The sequence below is a fragment of the Panicum hallii genome, chromosome 4, assembly GCF_002211085.1.
Source record: "Panicum hallii strain FIL2 chromosome 4, PHallii_v3.1, whole genome shotgun sequence".
NCBI lineage: Eukaryota > Viridiplantae > Streptophyta > Magnoliopsida > Poales > Poaceae > Panicum > Panicum hallii.
In genome coordinates this window covers 43883370-43902480 of record NC_038045.1, presented here as the reverse complement: position 1 = coordinate 43902480, position 19111 = coordinate 43883370, and the positions used below count along the sequence as shown (strand labels likewise).

The 19111-nt window shown below is 53.1% G+C and overlaps 2 protein-coding genes across 2 annotated transcripts; both read right to left on the bottom strand.

The window, feature by feature from the left end:
* Positions 1-4143: 4143 nt before the first annotated feature.
* Positions 4144-6441, bottom strand: LOC112890515 (uncharacterized abhydrolase domain-containing protein DDB_G0269086-like). Its single transcript, XM_025957396.1, has 2 exons — positions 6260-6441; positions 4144-5542 (listed from the first exon to the last, which is right to left on the bottom strand). The coding sequence occupies exons 1-2, from the start codon at positions 6439-6441 to the stop codon at positions 4144-4146; spliced, it is 1581 nt and encodes a 526-aa protein (XP_025813181.1).
* Positions 6442-9469: 3028 nt separating this feature from the next.
* LOC112890033 (premnaspirodiene oxygenase-like) lies at positions 9470-11539 on the bottom strand. Its single transcript, XM_025956858.1, has 2 exons — positions 10559-11539; positions 9470-10237 (listed from the first exon to the last, which is right to left on the bottom strand). The coding sequence occupies exons 1-2, from the start codon at positions 11483-11485 to the stop codon at positions 9614-9616; spliced, it is 1551 nt and encodes a 516-aa protein (XP_025812643.1). The 5' UTR covers positions 11486-11539; the 3' UTR covers positions 9470-9613.
* Positions 11540-19111: the final 7572 nt, after the last annotated feature.

Here is a 19111-nt window from a genome sequence, read left to right as displayed (position 1 = left end):
TTCATCCGTGAAGAGGTCCGCAAGCTGCTACAGGCTGGCTTCATCGAGGAGGTCTATCACCCAGTGTGGTTGGCCAACCCAGTCGTGGTCCCGAAGGCAAACGGGAAGCTTCGGATGTGCATCGACTACACCAATCTTAATAAGGCATGTCCGAAAGACCCTTATCCACTTCCGCGTATAGACCAAATTGTAGACTCCACCTCCGGGTGTGATTTGCTGTCCTTCATAGATGCCTATTCTGGTTTTCACCAAATCAAAATGGCTAGAGATGATAGGAAGCATACAGCTTTTGTAACAGTGGATGGTCTTTATTGTTATATAGTAATGCCTTATGGATTGCTTAATGCTCTACCCACCTTTGCTCGTGCAATGAACATCACTCTAGGTGATTTGGTTAGAGATATAGTTGAGGTGTATGTTGATGACATCGTTGTCAAGACTAGAGAATCAAATTCCCTCCTAGAAAATTTAGTTCAAGTCTTCGACAAGTTACGAGCGACCTCCACCAAGCTTAACCCCGAGAAATGCGTCTTTGGCGTGTCGGCGGGAAAGCTCCTTGGTTTCCTGGTCTCCCACCGGGGGATCGAGGCCAACCGGAATAAGGTCCGGGCGATCGAGGCAATGAGACCCCCTGTGCACCTCAAGGATGTACAGAGGTTGACGGGGTCCCTTGCAGCCCTCAGCCGCTTCATCTCGAGGCTGGCGGAGAGGGCACTTCCCTTCTTCAAACTGATGAGAGGGTCCGGTCCATTTACATGGACTGAAGAGGCAGAACGTGCCTTCCAAGAGATGAAGCAGTACCTCACCTCCTTGCCGGTCCTGGTTGCACCGGACCTAGGTGAGACACTGTTTCTTTATCTTGCAGCGATGGCCGAAGTGATCAGCATGGTGCTGGTCACTGAGAGGTCCGAGCATCTCCCGCAGGGGGCCCCTGCGGACCATCCTGCGGGAGAGGGAGGTCTGGCCTCCACCTCTCCAACAACCGGCCCTACTTCGGAGGGTCCGGCCGGGTCCCGACCCGGGGAGACACCAAGCAACATGGGGTCCGACGGGTCCCCAGCTCAAGCAGAAGGATCCAGCCCGGCTGGCAGAGTCAGGACCGTTCAGAAACCGGTCTACTACATCAGTGAGGTCCTTCATGAGGCAAAGGCTAGGTATCCTAGGACGCATAAACTTCTTTATGCTATATTCGTTGCGTTCAGAAAACTCCGCCACTACTTCCAGGCCCACAAGATTGTGGTGGTGACCTCCTATCCATTGAGGGCCATCCTCCACAATTCCAAAGCCACGGGCAACATCGCCAAGTGGGTAGCTGAGCTCGCTGGATTCCAGCTCGACTTCCAGCCACGTCATGCCGTCAAGAGTCAAGTCCTTGCTGACTTCGTCGCGGAGTGGACACCAGCGCCAAGCGTCCCTGGGGGTCTGTGTGATGACTCGGACCCCCCCACGACTGGAGGTCAGGGCTCCGGTGTTCACCGGACCCCACTGGACACTCTTCTTTAATGGGTCTGCTCGCAGCAAGAGGGCAGGGGCTGGCATGGTCCTCATCGACCCACGTCACGAACAATTGAAGTACATGGTGCACCTCGACTTTGAGGCCACCAACAACATGGCGGAGTATGAGGCCTTGATCTTTGGACTCGCGGCGGCTCTATCCCTGGGGGTCCGGGAGCTCCTGGTCAAAGGAGACTCCCAACTCGTCATCAGGCAAGTCCGGGGGGAATGTTGCTGTAACAATCCCCAACTCGCAGCCTACCTCATTCATGTGAAGAGGCTGGAGAAGGACTTCGATGTGCTGGAACTGCAACATGTTCCACGCGAAGGTAATTCAGCAGCTGATGCACTCTCCGCGAGCGCATCGACTCAGGCACCCGTGCCCGAGGGCGTCTTCCAGAGACGTCTGTTGAAGCCTTCCGCCCAGCTTGCCAACCTGGGCGAAGGGGGTCGGACTAGCACCTCGAAGCTAGCGGTCCCGGCGGCGCTCCATCCGTGGAGCCCGCCAAGCGTCGTGTGCTCCCTCGAGGGTCCCGAAGACCTCAGGGAGCCACGCCCAAATTCTCAGGAAGGTCCCGATGCATGGATCTCTAAGGTCCGGGACTACCTGAAAGAAAATTTCCTTCCTGAAGACCAAGCATCTGCTGAGCGCATAATCCGGATGGCCAAGCGGTACACGGTGGTAGAAGGGGATCTCTACCGTTGTGGCGCCAACGGCATCCTCATGCGGTGCATCACCCAGGAAGAGGGCCGCGACTTGCTCGCGGAGATCCATGGAGGCGAGTGCGGAAGTCATTCCTCATCCCGCACGCTGGTCGGTAAAGCCTTCCAGCATGGCTTTTACTAGCCGACAGCGCTTCAGGATGCAGCTGAGTTGGTAAGGTCCTACAAAGCGTGTCAGTTCCATGCAAAGCAGATACACACTCCAGCTCAGGCACTGCGGATGATTCCTCCCTCTTGGCCCTTTGCTGTATGGGGGTTGGATATCTTGGGACCTTTCCCTAGGGCCGTCGGCGGGTACCAGTACCTCTATGTCGCCATTGACAAACTCACCAAGTGGCCAGAGGCAACCCCAGCGGTCAACATCACCAAGGCGTCAACAACCGCTTTCCTCAAGTCAATCGTGTGCCGGTTCGGGGTCCCGAACCGGGTCATCACCGACAATGGGACTCAGTTCACAAGCCAGTACTTTCAAGAGTACTGCGAGGACATTGGCATCCAACTCTGTTTCGCCTCAATGGCGCATCCCAGGAGCAATGGCCAAGTTGAGCGGGCTAACGCTGAGATCCTCAGAGGGCTCAAGATCCGGACCTACTGTGATGTGGAGAAATATGGCGCAAGGTGGATTGATCAGCTTCTGAGCGTGCTGTGGGGAAATCGAAACACACCCAGCCGGGCAACAGGGGAAACCCCTTTCTTCTTGGTCTACGGGGCCGAAGCGTGCCTTCCCCCGGAGATCACCATGGGCTCTCTACGAGTCCAGGCTTTTGATGAGGACTTGCAGGAACAGCAGCATCGCCAAGACATGGACCTCATCGACGAGCGCAGATGGCGAGCAGCAGTCCGAAACGCACGGTACAACCAAGCGCTCCGGCGCCACCACCAACGGTTCGTTCGTTGTAGGGAGCTCCGGGTTGGGGACCTAGTCTTGAGGCGAATCCTAAACCGAGAGGGTCTGCACAAGCTCTCCCCCAGCTGGGAGGGGCCCTTCAAGGTGATAAAGGTGTGCCGACCCAGATCTGTTCGCCTGGCCACGGAGGAAGGCATGCAACTACTCAATCCATGGAACATTGAGCACCTCCGTAAGTTCTACCCTTAGGACCTAGTTGAGAGGAAATTTTTCCTTTGTAATTGGTAGCATCAACATGCGAACCAGGGCGGTGGAGGTCCGCCCTCATAAACCCGGCCCCTGGCATACATCGTACAACTCTTCTGTACCAATTCATTAAGGAAAAATTTGTTTTCAGTGTGTCCTTGAAGTCTATGCGATTCTATTTTTCTTTGCTTCTTGTTACGCTAACCCCCCATGTGGCCTCTCGTGTCTGTGTCATGCCCAAGACCTTTCTTAAGTTGCTACGCTACGTCTCTGCCCTGGGACCTCTGTCTCGCAGGAGAAAGGGAACCGGACACCCAGGAATTGGCTTCAGGGAGACGTGCTCGTTCTTTGCTGGGGTCCAGGGTTGCGTAGCCGCTTAGCCTAGTTCCGTACCCTAAGCCTACACGCCCTGCCCCCTAGGGCGAGTTCCGTCGTACCTTGAACCATAGACCCGGGGGCCGGGACCCCTTTAATCCCCGAACCTAGGCCCTGGTGCTCTGACTCGCTACGCAACTTAGGAGGCCTTCGCCGGCCAGATCGGGACCTCGTGGAGACGTCTACTAAACATTGATCCTAAGTCATGTGCAGGACCTCGGTTCTATGGCAGCTAGTCCCGACCTATCGCGACTACCTCCCAGGGGGCCACGGGACCTCGGTGTGCTTGAGAACACTTTACGGATCGACAATCAAGAAAACAGCTAAGTTTTTCGCAAAAAGTAGAAGCACGAAATACTTAAAGTAGAAGCACGAAATACTTAAATACATTACTGATAATGTTATATTACATCACATCACAAAATTATATTACAAAAACAATATCAAAAGTGCTAATCCTATTGCCCTGGTGGTCCGGAGGTGTCGGGACGGCGTCGGATGCGTGACACCACCATGTCGGTTGCCTCCTGCACACGCTCCTTTGCGGCGGCCGCTGTCGCCCGGATAGGGCCAACCAGGATGGGAGTTAGCTGGATGGCGGGGTCGTGGCTCCGGAAGCTGGTGAGGATGTACTCAGCCATCCCTCGGGCAACTGCTTTCCCTTCTGTCTCCAGGAGGTCGAGCATGCCGGACTCTAAGCCTTGAAGCCGCTCGGCGGTGGAGTCCAGCACCTGGAGGGCGACGCTAAGTGATGAAGGAGTCTCCGCCACCCAGATGGGGTTTGCTCTGAGAGCTTCCAGGGAGGAGTTCACCTCACCGGCCCACCTAACGATGCGGCCGATGCTGGCGCTCCGTTCCGCCTGGAACTCCTCCACCTTCGCCTCCCTCTCCTGGAGGGCTGCTTCGCACTCCCGGAGCCTCCGGGTCCCGGCCGCCAACTCCTTCTCCACGGCCGCCTCCCGCTCCTGGAGCTCCTCGAGCCGAGCCACCTCCTCTGCTTCGCGGGCGGTAAGCTCTTCTTCCCTCTTCGCCGCGGCGGCTGTCAGCTCTGCAAGAGTGGCCTCCTGTGCCGCGGTCTTCTCCACCACCTTCTTGGCCTGCTCGGCCAACTCCAGGGAGATCTTCTCCCGCTCCGCCGCCGCCTGCACCCTCGTCTCCGCCAGGAGCTCCCGCTCGAGGGCATCCGCCTCCCGCCGCACTGCCGCTCTCTCCCGTTGGGCCGCAGCCGCCTCACGGTTGAGAGCCTGCTGTAGCTGCTCTTGCAGGAGCTCGCGCTCCAGCACGAGCTTGGCGCGCTCATCGGCATAGCGGGCGGTGACGGACTTGATGCAGTCCCCCAGACGCTGCTCCCAGTCGAGGAGCCGGTGGCGCTCCGCCTTCAACCTCTCCCACTCCCGGCGGATGCCTGCCTCCAGCTCCTCGTGAACCTGCAGGCTCTTGGCGAAGAGGCGGGGGAGCGGGACCTCCGCTGGACTTGGAAGAAGACGCCTCCCTAGCACCACCTCTGGCTCCCCCTCCTGCGCAGGTGGAGTGGTGGTGCTGGCGACTTCCGCCGCCTCCGACGCCGCCACCTCCGGCGCCGCTGCTGCCTCCGGTGCCGCCTCCTCCGGTGCTGCCGCCGCTGGTTCAGCTGGAGGAGGCTCCAGCTCGGCGTCTGGTGCTGCTGCTGCTTCTGGCGCCCCGGTCGACGCAGCAGGTCCGGCGGCCTCCTCCTCCGGGATGGGCTCAAGCCTTGGGGGTGAGGCAGCCTCTGGTTCCGGACCGCTGGGTCTGGCTGCTGCTGGTACTGGCTGGGGGCAGGACCTCCCAGCCGGGGCGGCTCCGGCGGACGTGCTTGAAGCGTCCGATGTGAGGGACCTGTCAGATCATCAACAAAGTTAGGGCCCTAGGAGACAAATTAGGATAACAAGAGATTCCAGGGAGACCACTTACTCAAAATCAAACCACTCCCATCTGCCCCGTACTTTTGGGGGGACCACCTTCTCTGACGAAGGCCCATCGGATCTTTGGCGGATGTCCCCGACCGTTGGCGCTTCTGGCGGCGGGGGTGGGGTTTGCGGCCTTGGCTCGGACGGTGGTGGTGGCGTCGCTGGCCGCCGTGTCGGCGGTGGCGGTGGAGGAGTCTGCTGCCCCGGAGAAGACCGCCGTGCCTCCTTCAGCCTCCTCTCTGGCTGCTGGCGCTGCGGCGGAGGTAGTGGAGCTCCGCTCCGCCCCTCCGTCTCCGCCTTCTTCTGGCGCTTGGGGGCTGGCTCCCCGACTAAGGAGCCGTCGCCACGCTGGAGCCTCCGGGACTTGCTCCCTTCGGCTTGGCTACTCCGCGTGGGCGTCGCCCCTTGGACCTCGTCGCTCCTTCGAGCAGGGGCGGCACCCGCATTGCGGAGCACCGGCACCTTCTCCTTTCCTTTCCCGACGGGGGCCGGACCTCCGGGTCTTGGCTCCCCGGGACCTTCGCTGGTATACTGCTGGCGGTCCGGTGTGGCGCCGGGGATCTGGAGCCCTCGATTGGGGTCGCCTCCCAGCTGTCGGACCGCTAGGCTACCCTCGTCCAGGGTCGGCATCGATGCCAGGACTGACGCCCGCAATGCCTGGTCCTCGCACAGGGCCTTCACCCCGCTCGGGTGGACCAGGAACTCCGGGCTGAATGCGTCGCCAGTCATCCCCCGGATCGCGACCTCCAGCTCCGCCCTGGTGAAGTCGGTGCCGGGTCCGCGCGTGATCCTGCAGCAATCATTTAGCCCTGTGTACATGTAGGCCATCCGGGACCGCTGCTGCAGGGGGGCGATTCGCCGCTTCAGGAAGTCGCCCAGCACCATCATGGATGTCAGGCTGCTCCGTTGGAGATTCTTGACCCGATTGAGGACCGGGTCGAGCTCCTTTGGAATCGTCGGCTTGGCCTTCCAGGTGCTCCGGTCACTCTAGGGCCCGTCAGTTGGCAGCTCCAGGCGGTCGTGGGGGTCAGCCTCCGCAATGACCCAGCCTTCACGCCAGTTCTCCCACTTGGAGCTGGAGAAGGCGCTGATGTAGGAGCTCGCCATCCCGTGCTGGAGCTGGAAGTAGTACGCGCTGACCTCGCGCTTGGTCCTCCCAGTCCCGACCAAGGCATAGAAATACCTGAAGATGGTGGTGCAGGGGCGCACCCCCACGAACATCTCCATGAAATGGGTGAAGACTGCCACGAGAAGGATGGAGTGGGGGGTGAGATGATGAAGTTGGAGACCGAACTCCTCCAGGAGCAGGAGGAAGAAGGAGGAGAATAGAGGGACCAACCCGCACATGGCGTACGAGTTGAAGAGAATGAACTCCCCCGCGGCAAGGTTGCGGAGGGGGATTTTGCCGGCCCTGATCTTCTTGGCGTTTTCTGGCGAGGTCCATCCCACCAGGCGGTGCACCAGGTCCAGTTGGGCCTGGGTCTGGAAGCGACGCGGGAAAGGAAGTGAAGACATGGCGATGGCGTTGATATCGCTAAGGATGGATCGCAAAGGAGCAGGGAAGAGATGGAAGCCGAGCGCAAGGAAGCTGATCACAAGGTTGCAAAGACGAAGGGGCGCTACAGCGTCTGTTGATGGCAAGAGCGAAAAGGTAGCCGTTCCCTTTGGCGCCTACCCTTTATGCAAAAGGCTGTTGCCCTCTTGCGCTCTGCGACGACCGAGGAGAAGTCGAACGGTTGCCTGCACCAGGCCTCCTCCTCTCACACCCTATGACCGGTGGGCCCGGGCCCACCGGTCAAAGGCGTGGCCGCTGGAGGAATGGGGGAAAGGCAGAATCCGAACCGCCCGAGCCGCGGGACGGGCTCGAATAAGACAAGAATCTGAACCGCCTCACGTGCACAGCGTGGGCGGGGGACGGGCCCCTCGGGGATCCCGCTGTGGGGAAAAGGACATCCATGCCCTTCCCCGGCGGGAACAAGCTGTCCACCCGGTGCAATGCTGGGATCTGGCCCCACCTGCGGGTTCATCCCTCACCCGAGGTGGGCCTGGGGGTCTCTGTCGGTACATACGGACAGGAGTACCTCCTGCTAGGGTGTCCGGGCCCTTAGCATCTCAACACCCGCGATCTCCCCCTCGACTTCTGGGTGACGTGGCATACGGCCCGTGCCTGACAGCTGGGACTATGGTCTCCGGACCCTCCCCGGGCTCTAAGAGGACCGGGGCCTCCACGTGCCCAGGTAGGAAGGGGAGATCTCGGGTAGCCCCCGCAGACCTGGACTCCCCACGGAGGTCCGGGGCCGCCACGTGTGATGGCCGGACCATCACAGGCCTGATCGCTCCAACCGGCCTCGGGGGCCCGGATCCCCCTTCCCCCGGGAAGGGGTCCGGTGCCACCACGTGCCGCCCCCATGGTAGGAGCGGGGCTGGCCCTGCCACGTGCCTGTGGCAGGAGGCCCTCCGCGGGTCTCCAACCCACCTACCAGCATTAAATGTGGTAGCTGAGCCGGGTGCGCCCAAGTCAAAAAAGTGTGGCCTGCCACTGACACACGGGGCAGGTAGGCTGACACCACGGTAAGCCCGCCTGTTTCCAAGGCGGCGCGTCATGCCACCGTATACTGTGTGCAAGCGGCGTACAGTCCCGTCACAGCGCCGCGTGCAACGTAGTGATGGCCTGTAACAGGTGAGCCGAGGCGTGCGCTGCTACAGTGCGCGCGGAGGCAACAGCGCGGCGGGTCAGCGCTGCTCCTTCGCCTGACAGGTTCTCACTCAACAGTGGTGGCACGGCTCCACTGATTGGGCAACACTGATAGCGGTCACTGTGCCTGCAAGGCTGCACACGGCCATATCCTGGCCGTAGATACGCATATCAACTTCTCGATTGAGAAGACTACGGAGAGAAGCTAGAGATGAAGATCTCCATATCTCTCATAGAACAGGCTCCTGTTGGCCGGGCCCACCTATCGGGGCCCCGCACAGTGTAAGCACACCCCTTGAACTATAAAAGGGAGAGTGCACTCGTTAGAAGGGGGGATAGACACACGAACACAAGTTCAGGCTAAGTTCCATCCAGGCTTACACAATCAATACAACTCCCAAGTGGACGTAGGGTGTTACGCTCCGGCGGCCCGAACCACTCTAAAATCCTTGCGTCCTTCCTGCGTTCATCCACGCATCAATCAAGCGCTCCTAAGTCTCCTCCAAACCCATCCTTAACTAGGATTAGGCAGGTGCATTCCGCCACCCGGCTGGAGATTTCCTCCAACAGCACCTATGTGTGATCTATTTGTTGTCTATCTTTGATGAATACTCTGAGCTCAAGCCAAGGCACACCAAGAGAAAAAGGCTAACGTCCACCCTAGAAGTACCCGTACGAACTAGATTCGGTATTAATATGCATTAGTACCGGGTCTAGTTCATATTGGTATTTTTGAGATGGACCAAAGTCTATGAAGCATTTAGTACCGGTGGTAACATGTTCCGGTACTAAAAGGTCCACATCAGTACCGGTTGGTGTTACCACCCGGTAACTAAAGCATCCATCCATATTAGTACTACTGGTTGGTGTTACCATCCGGTACTAAAGATCCGGTACTAAAGGATCCTCCACGGTTTACTTTAAAAGGAAAGTATCTCCTTTTCAATCACAACTGCTGTGTAGGTGAGATGGTAAGGAAGGTACACATGAGGCAATAGGTCGCGGGTTCGAATCCCGACCACCGCACACGCGCTTATTTCACGTGAAAAATTGCGTGACTCATGATAAAAAATACTTTGGTACCAGGTGGAACCTTCACCCGATACTAAAGAACTTTGGTACCGGGTATTTCACCTGGTCTTGAAGATCGAGACTAACCGGTTCAAATTATATGACACATCCAACAGCAGGTGCAAGTGGGAAACTTTTGGTAATTGGTTCAGTGTACACATTACATTGTTTCCCAGATGGTAACTCATCAATTATTCTTAGAAGTCAGAAGGAAATATTGATGGAAATAACAATTCAACTCGGCAGTGGGACACGCAGAGTAGCAGATAACAAGAGATCATCTCTCCTTCGAGCAGTTATTCCCATAGTCTCGGTCATGTTGAGTTCACTCGGAATGACACCCTCTGGGAGGCTCCAATCAAAATAGAACAATAGGTTCGCCAGACCAAGCTCAATATTAGCAAGTCCAAACGTCATCCCAGGGCAAATCCGTCTGCCAGCACCAAATGGTATGAAGTCGAAGTCATTACCTTTGAAATCTCTTGTGTCTCCAGCTATAAACCTTTCTGGATCAAATGTGTCCGGCTCACTCCAATAATCTGGATTCCTGGATATGGCCCATGCATTCACAAGAACTTTAGCACCTTTAGGCACATCATAACCAAGTATCTTGCACTGTTCTTGACACTCCCTTGGCATCAGTAACGGTCCAGGAGTATGCAATCGTAAGGTCTCCTTGATGACCAAATGCAGGTAAGCTAGCTCGCTCAATCGTTCTTCTGTTACCTTGTTTTGCTCCTTGAAGACTCTCCTGACCTCGGCCTGCGCCTTACACATGACAGCAGGATTCCTTATCAGTTCAGCCATGGCCCATTGAAGGGTTGTGGTTGCTGTCTCAACTCCCCCTCCAAAAATATCCTACAATTTCGCACCAGACACTAATTGTTATATATTGTTGCTTCTCTTCTTTCAGAATAATCATCATTTATATATAAATAAAGGTGACAGAAAATAAGTGGTGCTTAAATTATACTCCATCCGTTCTAAATTGTAGGTCGTTTTGATAAATTTAGATATATAATTTTTGCTATCTATTTAGACATTATGTTTATCTAGGTGCATAATAAAATTGATATATCTAGATTGACAAAACGGCCTGCAATTTGGAACGGAGAGAGTATATCATTATATAGTAATTAAGCTAAGAAAAAAATCAAAAATAGCAGCTCCAAAACTTACAAAAATTACTGCTTTGATTATGCTCATGCTGAGAGGGAACTGAAGGCTGCCTTCCCGTTGGATTCTGAGGAGAACGTCGATCAAATCTTCAGGCTGATCTTTCTGATCTCCGTGAGACCTTCTCCCTTGGTGCCCACGTATGACACCATCCATGAAGGTGGACAAAGACTGGCGGAAGTCCTCTGCCTCTTGCGGTGCTCGGGTCAAAAGCCGCACAAACCAGGACGACGGAAACAAGTCGACCGGCGTTAAGCCGCCTGCCAAACGGACACCCTCGTCCACATACTGCAGCAAGGTGTCCCGATGCTGGAACCGGCCGTTGGCGTTGCCCATGATGGCATGCACGGAAGCATCGGCGACGAACATGGCAATCAGCTTACTGAGGTTGACTACGACTGATGATGATGTTTTCTTGGACGAGATGATGATGGACTGCACCAGTCGGATTGCCTCTTCCTCTCGAACGGGCCGGAAAGAATGAACGCGCTTGGCGCTCAGGAGCTCCATAATGCAGACCTTGCGAAGCTGCCGCCAGTGGTCGCCATAGGGAGCCCACGCAATCCCTGGGCCATCTTTTAGGATGATCTTCTTTGTGAAGCTCAGTGGCCTTGACGCGAATACGGCGTCACGAGTCCTCATAATCTCCTTTGCAGCCTCTGGTGTGGATGCCACGACGACCGGGACTTGGCCAAACTTGAGGAACATGAGAGGGCCATAGCGAAGAGACAAGTCACGCAAGGCACGGTGTGGAAGTGAGCCACGGAGGTGGTGAAGACTTCCAATGATAGGGATCTGCCATGGGCCTGGAGGGAGCCGAAGACCTCGGCGACGAGAGAAAAGGGAAGGTTTGCAGAATTTTACCAAGTATATAAGGGGAAAAAGTAGAACCATTATCAGCGGATAGTAGTACACACCGTCTTGATCCATAATGAACGATTTGGCTGCAGCTAGTGTACGTGGCCCAATACATGGGAGGATTCATATGTGTGCTGCTTGTACGTAGTAAACACGTACGGATCTTGCTGCTAGCTAGCTCCTTCAAATTTGTTCTCTTATATATAGGTGCATGATTGCAAGTGCGTGCTCATCCCCTTTCTCTCTTTGCAGAACATGGTCCGTAGATGCGAATCATGTTTATTTGATGCCAAGACAGAAGAGGGACGACCTAATGATGGGATGTTGCTATTACTATATATCAGGTTATAGTACGTACACCGTGCCTCCTTCAAACTATAGTGTTTTTTTTTTGGCTTGTTGTGCAAAGATAAGGGGCAGCTGGTGGCATATGATGCTATCTCTGAAAATCACGTTCTAACAGCTAGCAGGTTCCTTGATCAGCACTAACAAATAAATTTGGTTGCGGATATGATATATTTCATGCCTTCACCATAATGACGTTTATCAGTTTATGTTTTATGCTGCTGTGCCTGTCGTAGCATCAACCGCCCCTAATAGATAGAATCATAAAAGCCTCGCGCGGCCTCTTATTTTAGTTAATCGATCGGAGCAAAGGGTTGTGCGGGTTGTTGATGCACAATGATCGCTGTCCATGTGAGGATGCAAGTTGGTACACAATAGTATTTTTTAGTTGGCTAATTAATGACGATGGCATGTCACTATTCATTTCTTCTCCCAAATTATTTACGTAGATTGCCATTCTAGTTCATTCATTTTATCAACCTTTTGGATCGATCCAATGATTCAAAATATACATAACTTGCATCCCTATGTCCATGCCTTTGTTTATTACAAAATATTTTTGGAATGGGATGTATAACTGGTTAACATGAACTTTTTTTTATTAGAACACTAAAATGGTTGTTGTAGATATTATTCCACTCTTTGTTGTTCTTCTTCTTCACCAGGATAGGATTGGCTGGCCACTCTGGATGGAATACCTCTTTGATAAATCCCGCATCGAGTAGTTTTGCGATTTCTATCTTGATGGCTTGTCTCTTGTCTTGAGCAAATCTGCGTAGGCGCTGCTTCTTCAGAGTAGCTTTAGGGTCAACATTGAGTGAGTGCTCGATCAGCTCCTTAGGCACCCCTAGCATGTCCGCTGGTTTTCACGTGAAGATATCATAGTTAGCCCGAAAAAAACTGATGAGCGCGTTTTTCTATTTTGTATCCAGCTTTATGCCGATCAGTGCTGTCTTGGATGAGTTGCCTTCTTCCAGCTCGATCGTCTTGACGCTGACATCACTGGTGTGTTTCACCTTGGATTGGCTCGACCTCTTTGCTAGGATCTCTAGCTCTGACTGAGATAGCTGTTTGGACGCGGCGAGTACTTGCATTGCTGTATCAGGCACTCGGGATGTTGAAGCATACTCGATCGTATTCTGGTCGCAGTCATATAACTTCCTCAAATCGCCTCTGAGGGAGAGTATGCCGCTGGGTCCTGGCATTTTGACTAGCAAGTACACATAGTGGGGCAATGCCATGAACTTTGCTAGGGCTGGACATCCAGGGATGGCATGATTGGAAGTTTCAAAGTTGGCCATCTCAAACTTGACGTACTCGGTCCTATAGTTAGCACGCGTCCCAAAGGTGAGTTCCAAAACCACCTGACCAATGGGCACAGCCACATTCCCTAGGACGAGTCCATAGAAAGGTGCCTTGCTTGGGGTAAGCATGTGGGTGATGTCCAGACCCATCTTCTTGAGAGTACTTGAGAACAGTACATTGAGCCCGCTTCCTCCGTCGATGATTACTTTGGTGAGCTTGGAGCCTGCCACCGCGGGGTCCAGAACAAGCGGGAATCTTCCTGGCTCAGAGAAGCTGGTGCACTGATCCTCTCAGGAGAAAGTAATCGGGACTTCAGACCATCACAGGAACCGTGGTGTGGCTGGTTCGATCGCCATGATCTGTCGTAGGGTGAGCTTCTAGGATCTTTTGGTGGGGAAGCGGAGTCTCCGCCGAATATGACGTTGACAACCTTGGAGATGTCCTGGTATTTTTCACCATCCGACTTGTCTTCTCCATCCTTTTCTTTTCCCTTTTTCTTGTCATCCTTGTTGAGAGGTTCGGCGCCGAAAGCTTTGCGGAGGTTATAGCACTCCCAAGTGGAGTGCTTGGAGTTCGGGTGCCACAGGCACTGCTTGTGGAGGAGCTCATTGAAGCTCCTTCATGTTGGTAGTCTTCTTGCCACGCAATTGGTGCTCCATAGCCGCAACAACGTTGTTTGGCTTGCAGTTTCGGGATGATTCCGAGTAGCCGATCTCGCTGGCTTTAGGGGTTGTTATCGTTGATGTGGTCGTCGTTCCTTCTGTTTTGGTGGTTGCCGCCGCACCTCATGTAACCCTCGTTCTCCTGGTCTTCCTGGTCCGCCAAACTCTACATCATGTTGCGGGATCTGCCATGGACTTGGGCCGATTTCTTCCAAAGTCTCTGTATACCACCCTGTCATGCAGGCTGTTGTGGAAGCAGTCGATGACATCGCGGTTGGAGATATTCGTGGCTCGTGTTTCAAAGAAACAATTGGTGTTAGGTCTGGATCATTCCCGGTTTGCTTGCATTGGGCTAGGTCGTGGCGAGTACCAGGCCACTGTAGGGAGCCTGGAAAGTTGTCGAACGTAGTCTTCAAGTCTTCCAAAGAGTCGATGGAGTTGGCCGGGAGACTTTCGAGCCAAGTGAGTGGGGCAGGTTTCAAAGCTATCGGAAAGTAAATTACCTTCACATTGTTGGCGCCACCTGCGACTTCAATTATAGTGAAGTAGCAGCCCAACCACTGTGCGGCGCCCGTCTTTCATTATACTCACTACCGGAGGACAGGGCGTCGCCGAGTGTCAAGCGCTTTGCCGAGGGTTCAAAATCGGGCTCTCGGCGAAGATATTCTTCGCCGAGAGCACCCCTCGGCAAAGAATAACCGTCGACAAATCGTATTTTGCCTAGAGCCGAACACTCGGCGAAGAAAGGCACTCGGCGAAGACGCTTTTCCCCGAGAGGCAACCCCTCGACAAAGAAACACACTCGGCAAACAACTGTTACATGCGACAGAATCTGTACGCCGTTTTCTTCACCGAGTGGAGCCCGTAAAGCCCTCGGCAAAGACCCAAGCTTTGCCGAGTTCCCAACTCCTGCTCTCGGCAAAGACCCATTTTGCCGAGTGCTTTTCTTCGGCACTCGGCAAAATATTTTAATTTTTTCCCCGTACCGACTCCAAACTTTTTCTATGTTCTTCCTACATGATGTTAAACAATCCTTGAAAGTTTCAATAATTATTGTAACAATTTGGTATATTATAAAATTTAATTGCATTTCCTTGAATATCTTTGGATAATTCCATTTGAACTACACATCATTGATATCATGATGTAAATTTTGTGAAAAGTCGTTATTCATGTTTTATGGTGTACATTGACACCTTATATAGTAAAATTTAATAAATTTTGAACGTCTTTTACACGAAAGAGGATTGCAAACTTAGGTTCAAGTTATTTTTTAATTTTAAAAAAATGCACATTTGGTCTAAAATCATGAAACTTGGTGTGGTGTCATGAAGTTATATGGATAGGTTGCGATAAAAATTTGACAAGAATTCGACAAAGTTTTGACATACGATGCTCACAAACTGGAGAATATGAGATTAGTTTTCTTATCTCATGTGTATGCCTAATAAGGTTTTAAGCACAATACTTATCAAGCTTTTAGGATATGTTATGAATTTTTTATGACAGTTTTCCCATGCGATATAATGACCTCTCAACAAATTTCAAGAGTTTTAGACATTGTTTATTTTTTATAAAAATAAAAAAGAAAATATTTCGCCGAGTGTTGTACTAAAGCTCTCGGCGAAGAGGCTGTTTTGCCGAGAGCAAATGGGGGGCACTCGGCGAAGTGCATTTTGCCGAGAGCGGTAACAGGGCACTCGGCGAAGTTGATGTTTGCCGAGCGTCGCGGCACTCGGCGAAGTGTCTACTTTGCCGAGAGCCCCGATTTCGCTCTCGGCAAAGTCTAATTTTATCCCCTATCCCGATTCCCGGCTCGGATTGCGTTTTTTCACACCGACGCCCGCCTAAGACCGACGCCCGCCCATCCAGACGCACGGCCGCCGCCGCTCCTAGCCACCTCGACGGCCGGCCTCCACGACGAACGGCGACTCGGCCTCCTCGTCGGTCGGCGTCCCCGCTGCCCGGCAAGCCCGACGCCCGGCCGCTCCTCCGCCCTGCCGTCGTGCAGATCGACGGGTGGACGCACGGCAGCCGACGCACCGCGCCTGCTCGACGGCCGGCCTCCACGACGTGCGGCGACCCGGCCTCCTCGTCGCTCGACGTCCTTGACGCCCGGCCGCTCCTCCGCCCTGCCCTCGTGCAGATCTACGGCCAGGCGCCCCGACGTACGGTCGCGGCGGATCCGCGCCTCCTCGACGGCCGGCCACCCCGAAGCTAGGTGAGCACCACCGCCCCGCCTCCCACACCAGCCTCCCAGTGTTAGCACCCAAGGCACTCCCTTCGGCCATCCCTCCTTTCTCGTATTTTTTCTTGGGCGAGCGTTTGCGGATGCAATGGTGCTGCTTGAGCGCCAACACGGGCTGCTGCTGGTGTGTATGTCGTGTAAGCACCACTGGACCAGCTGCTGCAGAGCGGAGGTTCATCCATCAGATCCTGACGATGGTAGATCTAGCTAACAACACCTTTGGATGGTAGGGATGGATCTTTGCAGTGTTGAATCGCTCTGACTCTCATTCATGCACTGGAATTTCTTGCCCTTTTCTTCTCACCTTCATCATGGTAATAATTAGCAATGATAATTCTCCTCTTTTTTCACTAAAGTATTGTATGGGTACTTACTCCATAGGGCATTAGTCTTCATGGCACACCACGGTGCAAGGAATGACGCCAGTTGGTGGGTTCATTGGGTTACTGTTGATCGAAACAGGATGGAGCAGAAATTTCTCCCTGAATACCATACACTTTATTTGTGAGGGATAAACTTAGAAGTGCTTAATTGTAGTAAGTTCAGTACGAGCTAGTTCAGTACGAGCTAATAATTAACTGTGTGGCTGGTGGTGGCTGGTGGCCAGAAATGTTTGGGAGAAACGCAACCACACACAGGTTTGAAATTGTGGGAGTATTATGTCGATCGGTAACAAGCGCATGTTTCGGCAGGATTAGTTGGTCAATCCTCGAGCGATCGAGAGCTGGTTGATGCAGCGAGCAGCCTCATGAGTTTCCGACTATACATACATTCATCATCTAAATAGTACTCCTGTTTTTAGCAGCTGGTTGATGAATTATTGCTCAATTATTGTACTCTGTTTTCTGCTTTTGTTCAATTATTGCTCAATAGACTCTAGCTTTCTTTCATGCTCCAGATTATGTGCGTACTCTAAAAATGCCTAGTAATATAGCAATGCAATTGATGCTTCTATAGAGTTTTTCTCACTAGGTGTTTTACTTTATGTATTAGAGGATGGAGGACCGTGAGTGGATGCACGCTGGGTGGTTAGGTCGGGGTCAGGTCACCGATGAATGGATCGACAAGACCGATGATTTTTTGGAAACGGTGTTTGGCCAATTTGCTAAAGGAGCGGATAGAATGTTCTGTCCATGCAGCAAATGCGAAAACAGGAAGAGACAAACGAAGGTGGTCATGGGGGAACATCTCTGGAAGAATGGATTTACGACAGACTACAGTCGGTGGATCTATCACGGTGAAGCCGGTCGTATTAGAGAAGAGGTGGTGAGACAACGCGTCGAGGATTATGATGCTGATGCCGGGGTAGCGGACATGTTAGATGACTTTCACGGTGCACAGTTCGCTGAAGGCCGTACAGAGGAGGAGCCAGAGGCAAGTGCAAAGGCGTTCTACAAAATGCTTGACGCGGCACAAAAACCCCTTCATGCACATACAACGGTTTCTCAGCTGGATGCCATTGGACGTGTAATGGCGTTGAAGTCGCAATATAGTTGGAGCCGAGAAGGGTTCGATGCTATGTTGACGGTTTTTGCCAGCATGCTCCCCGAGGGTCACATTCTGCCGAAGAGCTTGTACGAGTCGCAGAAACTCCTTCGTGCACTGAAGATGCCGTACGACAAGATACATGCATGTCCGAAGGGGTGCGTCCTGTTTAGGAAGGAACACGCGGAAGAAAAGTACTGTCCTAAGTGTAAATCCTCTAGGTTCCTGGAGGTTGATTCCGGTGATGGCCACAAGACACAGCTTCAAATCCCCGTGGCAATTCTACGTTACCTTCCATTCATACCGAGGATCCAGCGGTTGTACATGAGTGAAGAATCTGCGAAACAGATGACATGGCACAAAAATGGCAAACGTTACAATCCTGAGAAGATGGTACATGCATCCGATGGTGAAGCATGGAGGCACTTTGATACCATTCATCATGAGAAAGCTAGAGATGCTCGTAATGTGCGTATTGCGTTGGCAACGGATGGGTTCAATCCTTATGGTGACATGGCTGCCACATACACATGTTGGCCCGTGTTCGTTATCCCACTCAATCTTCCTCCCGGCGTATGTTTTCAGCGACAGAATGTATTGTTGTCCTTGATTATTCCTGGACACCCGGGGGATAAAATGGGTGTGTTCATGGAGCCTCTCATTGATGATTTGGTCCGTGCTTGGGAGGAAGGTGTGTGGACATATGATCGGGCTACAAAGACAAACTTCAAGATGCATGTTTGGTACCAATACTCCATGCATGACTTCCTAGCGTATGGGGTATTTAGCGGCTGGTGTGTCCAAGGGAAGTGCCCATGCCCAGTATGCAAGGAAGACCTTAAGTTCAATTGGTTGCCGAAGGGTGGCAAGTACTCGTCGTTCGACAAACACCGACAATTCCTGCCTCTTGACCATCCATTCAGACGAGACATCAAGAACTTTACCAAAGGTGTCGCGGTGACAGACCTTGCACCTCCGATCAAGACCAGTGCCGTGGTTCGTCAGCACATAGATGGTCTCGTGGTCAAACCACAAGGTGGCTTTGAGGGATACAGTGAGCAACATTTCTGGACTCATAAGTCGGGTTTGACTCGACTGCCCTATTATGATGACCTTCTCCTTCCACACAACATTGATGTAATGCATACTGAAAAGAATGTCGCTGAGTCAGTTTGGGGAACACTCATGGACATTCCCGGTAAGACAAAGGACAACGTTAAAGCTAGACTGGATATAGCAACGTTGTGCGATAGACGAAACCTAGAGATGCAGCCTCCTGGTCGCGGAAAGACATGGACAAAGCCTAAGGCCGATTACGTCTTGAGCAAAGATCAAAGGAAGGAAGTACTACAATGGATCAAGACGTTGATGTTCCCTGATGGGTATGCAGCTAATCTGAGTAGGGGTGTCAACCTCTCTACTATGCGAGTCTTAGGGATGAAGAGTCACGACTACCACATATGGATTGAGCGGCTTCTTCCGGTGATGGTTCGAGGCTATGTCCCTGAGCGTGTCTGGCTAGTGCTTGCAGAGTTGAGCTATTTCTTCCGCCAGCTTTGTGCAAAGGAGTTATCTCGAACCTTGGTTGCTGACTTAGAAAGATCTGCACCGGTCTTGGTCTGTAAGTTGGAGAAGATCTTTCCACCCAGCTTC